The 7,835-nt window shown below is 35.2% G+C and overlaps 1 protein-coding gene across 1 annotated transcript; it reads left to right on the forward strand.

Moving 5' to 3' along the window:
- Positions 1 to 949: 949 nt before the first annotated feature.
- LOC103152495 (V-type proton ATPase subunit S1-like) lies at positions 950 to 7,424 on the forward strand. Its single transcript, XM_007572969.2, has 10 exons — positions 950 to 1,137; positions 2,354 to 2,474; positions 3,048 to 3,122; positions 3,206 to 3,399; positions 4,412 to 4,449; positions 4,539 to 4,624; positions 4,725 to 4,954; positions 5,044 to 5,076; positions 5,880 to 6,117; positions 6,735 to 7,424. Exons 1-10 carry the CDS (start codon positions 1,016 to 1,018, stop codon positions 6,945 to 6,947), a joined length of 1,350 nt encoding a protein of 449 aa, XP_007573031.1. The 5' UTR covers positions 950 to 1,015; the 3' UTR covers positions 6,948 to 7,424.
- Positions 7,425 to 7,835: the final 411 nt, after the last annotated feature.

Genomic DNA, 7,835 nt, shown 5'->3' on the forward strand with positions numbered 1-7,835 from the left:
ATCTTTGCTACAACTTTTAAGGCCCTCCTTATCCCCCAGGCAGCATGAGGGCCCTCACTTTGAAAAACACTGAATTAGATCATATACTTGTATATATAGATAATACAGATGTGAACCACCTAGTATTGTTTTGTATATAAAATGACACACCCAATATGGCGGAGACGTTGCTGTACTATCCGGATGCTTATGCGGCGTCTACCTTTCTATGCCTATGCTTCGTCCCACCTAACAACACAATGGGGCCAGAGTGAAACCCCACTTTGAGTTGACTTCTTCACACCTAAAGTTTAGTTCAACATTTCTGTTCAGATTTTACCAGTTTATCCTGGGAGCAAATCTGGTTTCTTAGTATTTGCCATCCTTCCTTCCCAGTTGTAGGTGCAGCGTTGCCTGCGTGGATGCACGCAGTGGTATCCCTCCGCCGCCACAGCTGGGTGGATGGGAGTTGGTTTTTCAGACTGAAAACACGTTGGGCTTTATAAATATAACAAAAGGCACACTATAAATATAGTTTTACTTGTATATGCAGTTACTTTCTTTGTATTATTTGTTTTCAGAGTTTTATATCGCTATGTGTGAACATGTAGGCATATAAAAGCTGTGGTGGTAAAATGTCATGATTTTACGTAGTGTCAGCACCATGGACAGCTGCCAGGTGAACCCTCACTTTTTAGTCAGCGCATTTTAAACACATTTTCAAGCGTTATTAAGAACAATAGCAGGTGTTTTATTACACATTGCAACATTAAGAGATATTTTTAACATTGAGCCAGGCGGGAAGGGAGCTAAAATGTTCAGCACTGCCATGTTGGGTAAATTAAAACCTTTCTTAAGCTTTAATTTAAACTAAAACAGCACAAAATGGTAGGGCTGCAGCCTTCCGCCGCACTGGGAGTGAGTGTTGAGCTGCTCCGGTTGAATGAAAGAAGCAGGAAGTTCTTTGGGTCCGCGCACATGACCGTCAGCTGGTCAGAGTCACGTGACGCGCAGCAGTGCGGAAAGGAGAACGAAGATGGCGGAATCCAAGAACTTCAGTAACGGATCAATAATGGCTTTTATATTCTTTTTCGCCGCCTTTTTAGCTTCAGGGAGCAGCACGGCACAAGTTCCATTTCTTATGTGGTCTACTAAAAGGTATTTAATTTACTTTTCTTTTTCGTTTTTAAATTTACGTAGCAAGACTCCTTTGAAGTCTAGTCTTACATGCTAAAGCTAACACAAGTATCTACGTAGCCTTTTAATGTCTAGGATTTCTAAAACAACACAAAGATGGGCATTTTTCTGTCCTCTTAGTTTTTTAAAGAAACTATAAAGAGTTTATTCGACAATGCAGCTTTGGGCGTTATTAAGTATAGAGTGTTGTATTTATTTTCACAAACAAACGTCCAGCATAACTAATAATAAAACTTACATATCCACTGTAAAAATACGCACATATTTTTCTTAAAGCTGCAAATTGTGCTTTGTGTGATTCTGGGTCAAGAGGCTCAATAATCGAGCTGATTAGCTGGCGTTATTAGGAATGTTGGCAACATTTTCTAAAGAGTTCAAAGCAAACCGTTTCCTCTGAGAGAACACTAAACTAGCTTTTAGTTGATACTATGATGTTGAGTTTAGGTTTAAAATATACAATTTTGGATCATTAAAAACTTTGAAATAGTGTGACCAAAAAGTACAAAGAAGTTTACAATAAGTATTTTTTTTTTTTTAGAAATTGCCATGAAACATTCAGCTTATGACCTTTGTTGAATTATCTGTGAGTTTAGTTAGTAAAATAAACGTAATTTACTTGCACATTAAAACCCATTTATTTAGCCTGTCACTTTTTTAGAGTAGAATATATTTATATGATTAAAAAAAGTAATAAAGAATAAAATGCCTTGAAACAAAAAAGGTTTGCAATAATGTTGCTTTTCAATATGAACATTATTGTTAAAAACTAATACTTGATTTTATTTTTGGGTGCTTATGTATCAAATCAGTGGCTTAATTTGGCATATAGGTACCTGTTATTAATGAACCAAACAAAATTAAGAAATTATACTATATATTTGTTTAAATTATCGTCTGAATTCCTCAAAACTATAATCTGGAATAAGAAATAAAAAGGACATTTCAGGTGTTAGCTTAATCATCTCTCATGTGATTTGATCATAAATAGATGCTGCAGATAAGTAAATTAATTTATTCTTTTGTGATAGCAGACACGTCTAACAGACTAATGAAAATACTTTAATTGAAAATGTATTGACTCATGGATAAACCGGTAAACTGCTGTGACGACTGTCCTTAATATTTTGGCAACTAAGTTGAAGAATGAGCATTTAGCTTCTGTTGTTGTCATTTTAAGTTTGCCATCGTTGACTTCTCCACCGGCCGGACACATAACATCTATGGAGGAGCTGGCCGCCTACCTCACGCCTGTGTTTGGCTCTGGCTCCAACACTGTGCTCCTGTTCCTGCAGGACAAGGTCAGAGCATCGCACACACTAGTTAGCTTTTGCTAACACAAGTTAGCTGAGGCTTGTGAAAGCTGAGGCTAACATCCTTCCTCTATTAAGACAGTTTGGCATTCACTAAGCACCATTTTTATTTCTATTGCTACTTAAAGACAAATAATGGAGATAAATTGTAATAAAAAAAGCACAAATGTCATGTATAATTTATATATAATTGTCATTTTAAGCCGTCAGTTATCAAAGTGGGTATTATTGGACTTCCTGGCATTTTGAGACATCCCATGGCACACAGAACCTTTTTGTACAAATTGACAAGCGGGTAAATTAAAACCCAGCCTCCTTCTCTGCAGTAAATGTTAAACAAAAAGCGCCAGTCTTACTGAATCAGGAGAAAAAGCAGGAGACGCTGGAACAGACTTCTCATTCTGGCGTGACTCTGAGCTTTTACTGTACTTCCCTTTGCACGGTTCCTGCTTTCATTGTTCTGGGCTTTTTGCAGTTTGGTTATTGTGTTGATTCTTACTTAACTCATTTTGATAATTTTGTTGCTTGTTTTTAACTAAATATGTTTATTTTTATGTTTAGTTAAGCAAAGATGACTTCACCCTGTTTGGTGGAGTGTTTGGAAACAAAGAGGAGAGTGCCTTTAGGAACCTTGAGGTGGGTTTATTTTGGGCACTAATTATGAGCTGGTAACTAACCTGCAAAATATTAATATTAATATTCCACTCACTTTTTTACAGGCTGCACTCCAGTCCTCTTCCTCATCAGTGAGTTTTCCTGCTCTGGAGTGGACAGGAGAGTCTGCCATCCCCACCCTGCTGCAGCAGAAACTCGGCGCTTCCCCCCTGCTGGTCGATCCAGACACTCTGTCTCACCTGAGCCTCAACACATCGACCAGCAATTTACTGATCATCAATCTGCCTTACTGTAGCGAGTGAGATTCTTTTGTTTTTATGTGAATTTCCATTTGTAATCACCTGCTGCATTCCCATTAGCCATAAAACTGCGCAAGTTCAAATTGCAAAAATAAATTCTCTTAATAGAAACTTCAGTTTGGAAAAAACTGAAATTTTTCAATAAAAAAGTTTTTTAATAGGATGAGGTGTTTTTTTTTTTTTTAGCCATATCGAATTAGATGTACTGCTAGCGGAAATGATGAAGACGACAACAGGAAGTGATAGTTAATAAAAGGTTGTCATTTGACCGTGTTGAATCCATAGCTCTTCTGTGAAATCTGACTACAATTTCCCAAAAATGCCACAATAACGTTTCTAGACGATAAACTGTTACAGAAGTTGTTGCGATAAATGACAATATTGTTGTTTTGAGGCCATTTTCAAGTAATGTTACAATAATACAAGAACACATTCTCAAAGATCAATTAGCATTAAATTCTAAATGTTTATCACTGGAACTGGAAGATGTTTTGAATATTGAAAATAAATAAACTAAAACAACAGAAACGGCAAATAAAATGAATTATGAAGACTTTGTAAACAAAATTGTCCTTAAAAAAAGGCTACTTGAGACCAAAGCACCAGAATGAAGACTTTTGTCATCCAGTTTTTGGTAGAAAGAGACAGAAAAGAGTTAACAATAAATCATGCAAATGGAAATTATTAAGCTTATTTTAATTTATCATGCAATTAGTTGATTTATTGCTTATTGCTTGTCTGTTTCCCCAGTGCCTGAATTAAATGCAGACATTTCTTCTGATGGTTGATAGATGATGATTGCTAAAACATGGATACATTTCATTAAACTTTTACATCCGTTGCTGCATAATTGACTTATCGTGTGAACAAACTTATTTTCATTTAATTTCTTATTTAAAGGAAACATTCAATTTCAAAATTGTGTTTTTTCAACATCAGCAGCATACTGACAGATTTTCTCACATTTGTAACGGAAACATAGAGATTTACCAATTCTTTATTGTTTTGCAGCTCTCTCAAATCTTGCAAGGAAGTCCTCTCCAACAATGGTATGTTTAAAATACTGGTTATCTGTTTAAGTACAGAATTATGGATTGATTTCAGTATAATGGATATAACTCATTATTTTTGTCACCAGATGAGATTATAGGGAAAGTTCTGAGTTCCCTCAAGGCCAAAGATGTTTCCTACACTGCAGCATACACAGGGCTGCAGCCATCACAAGTAAGATCTCACAGTTGTCAGAAACACAAATCGTTCAAGTTTGGATATGCTCTGGATTTTTCAGTAGAAGTTACTCAATGAATTTTGTTATAATTTTCAGGCGATTTTAAAGTCATCTTTGTTGAACCAGCAAGTGGGCCGGACCTTGTTACAAGCCCCTGCAGCTGATGTTAAAGCGCCTATAATATTCAGTAATACGACGGGATTTCCCTGCATTATGCTGTGGGCTCAGAATCTCTCCATCAGCCCTCCAGGCTCAACGGACTTCATCGACCTTGCTCAAGAAAACGCAACAGTCATCGGATCCATGTGTAACAGCACCAATTCAGAGTAAGACAGCGTTTTTCAGTTTAAAGATGATCGGTTTATTACTATAAATTATAAAGTTATTTAAATGTATTGCTTTTCCCCACCTGTAGGCTTGTGCTCACCTATGTGAACTACATTCTGAGGTAAGGCAACAAGCTGCACACTAAATACTTTAATCTCATTTGAGTAATGTTTTGAATGACAGTCATCGGTTGACTTTTCTAAAGTCTGAAATATGGAAAGTATTTAGAAAATAACGCTCTAAAAATAACTTTTTAAAGTTATTTTAATAAAAAGTTATTAAAATAATATGCAGCCTTGTATATAAAAATAAGGCTGCATGTATGTAATATAGACTTTTAGATTAGTAGACATCATATATTGTAAAACTATATTTTGTTTTTTAACTGCGGCACCTTTTTCAGTTTGTTTTTATTTTTTCTTTCAAACTACAGCGCTTCACTCAGTACAGTCCAATATTTTATGTATCCAAACAAAAAAACAAAACAATAATGAGACATTTTTGGAGTTTTTACTATTGAAGTTTCTTAGTTATTATACAATTTAAGTCAGATATTTACATGCACTCAAAAGACACACTTTTTTTTCTGTGTCTGTAGTTAAATCAGACTGAACTTTTCTTCTTTTACCTTAGTTAAAATTACCAAATGTATTTCTGTTTGCTAAATGCCAGAAAACTTGGTAAGAATTTCTTTTGTAACTTTCTTCAGTGAAGATGCAAGGAAACGCTTCTTAATATTGGTCCATATCAGGTGAATAAATAAATACATCAATAAATATTTCCCCATAATTTCTGGGAGACTATAAACTTGTTTTACTTTTCAGATTTCTATACTAATATAGTCTTGATTCTTTTTTCATTTACTGGAATCAATTCATCATTTCTCAATACATTTTCAAGTAACTTTCTTTTCTTCTTCTGCAGGTTTGCAATGAGTCAGCGGTTCTATCCAGTTTCTGCTCGAAACTGGTTTACCCTGGACTCCGTTCAGGTTCAGGTGCATTCGTCTGGTCAGACCGCGTCTTTTGTTGGGAGTCATGGGATCTACGCGCCTGCGGAGTATTCTTTTCACTGCCAGTCGGTCAGCAGCGTCAGAGACACCCTGCTTGTCCCAGCCAACCAAAACGCCACTCAGTGGAAGCTGAATTTCGTTGACTTCCAGGTAATCGCTGTTTTCCACATAATGCTGCAAAATATTTAAAGAAACATAAACTTTTAGAATGTTTTTTATTCACTATGCAGTATGTTTTACGTTCATTTAGCATGAATGCTGCCTAACACCTTCTGATTTTAATTGGCTATGACTTCTGTGGTGGAAAATGTTACCAAAATTTTGATCTTAAGGAAATATGCACTATTTTTTATTACGTACATTAATATTTTACTTTATTCCCCCAGTTCTCTTTCACGGCTTTTTTTTCCCTCAAACTTTTTAACATCTTGCTTGAGGAGCAAAGCAGTTTAATTTGACTGTCAGCCAATCAGAAACAAAAATTTAAATAAATTATTTTTAATTATATTTTATATCTAAAAATGATTGAATAACAGAAAAAAAATTATAAGATTAAAATATTTATGGGATTCATTTTTTTATTTATTTTTACTTAACTTTCTGATGCCCCACAGCGCCCTCTAGCACCCCCCACTTTGGAAAACACTGTTCTAACCTCGCATGAATGCCTCAAGTGCTTATTTTAATAATTAGTTTAAGGAAATTATGATTTTTAAAAATCTTTAATTTAATAATTTCTTTGTGTTTTTTTTTTTTGTCTGGTGCAGATTCAGGGTTTCAGTTTGGCCAACGGAACAAACTTTTCTTACGCCAGTGACTGCGCCAGTTTCTTTACGGCTGGGATTTGGATGGGCCTCGTCACCTCACTCCTCATGCTGCTAATTTTCGTGTACGGCTTGCATATGATCATGCAGCTAAACACAATGGACCGGTTTGATGACCCCAAAGGTCCGACAATCTCAGTTCCTCAGTCCGATTGAAGCGTTCATCCAAAGATTCACTCCAGTGTCTTTCAGTCCCTGATGAAGCTGCCATGTTGCTCCCACATCTGGACCTCTATAGATACAGATGCTTTTCTTCAGTTTTCTTTAGCGACTCCCTGGCAGATGTTTTCAGAATAAAACACATTCCTTTTTTTTCCTCCATATTTTAATGTCCCAAAATGTATAAGTTATCAAATATGATTTAATGTCCATGTGCTAAAAAAATGGTGCCTGAAAAAAGCAGTTTGCACTCTTACCTGAGGATGCCTTTATTGCCAAAATGCATGTGTTTGCTGAATGCTGGCTGGAACATTACAGACCTCAAATCTTGCTTTTCTATTCATATACTAGCATGACTAGTAAAAAAAAAAATGGTGGCTGTGTAAAATATCTATTTTTCACTTTTCAGGGTTCGGCCACATTAGTTTATCACTGTTATAAGATATTCTCTTAAACTGTAATTTATTTGTAAAATAATAATAACTCTGTTTACTTTGCCTTGCAAGCCTAATGGTTATCAGCTAATCCATTTTGTGCCTCAGTTGGATATTTGTCAAAACTTTTGATGTGCATATGCTACTACATGAAGAATATTGAATTAATGCATTCAGAACATTTAATTTCCCCTTGGAATCAATAAAGTATTTTGGAATTTGAATTAAAATTGTGAATAAAAGTAAATGGATTAAACAGTATATAAAATGTAATAATGTGTATGTGTGTATTTATAACTGTTTTAGAGCTATTGTTAATGTGCATATAAGGACAATGGTAGATAGAAAAAGAGTAAAGTTTTGCTGCTTTTCTAGGAAAAAACATGAAATTTCTGAGCTCCAGAAGTCAAAACTTTGAGACTAAACTAAAATTTTGATTGTCATAAATATT

This window comes from Poecilia formosa, unplaced genomic scaffold (assembly GCF_000485575.1).
Source record: "Poecilia formosa unplaced genomic scaffold, Poecilia_formosa-5.1.2 Scaffold312, whole genome shotgun sequence".
In the NCBI taxonomy this organism is placed as follows: Eukaryota; Metazoa; Chordata; class Actinopteri; order Cyprinodontiformes; family Poeciliidae; genus Poecilia; species Poecilia formosa.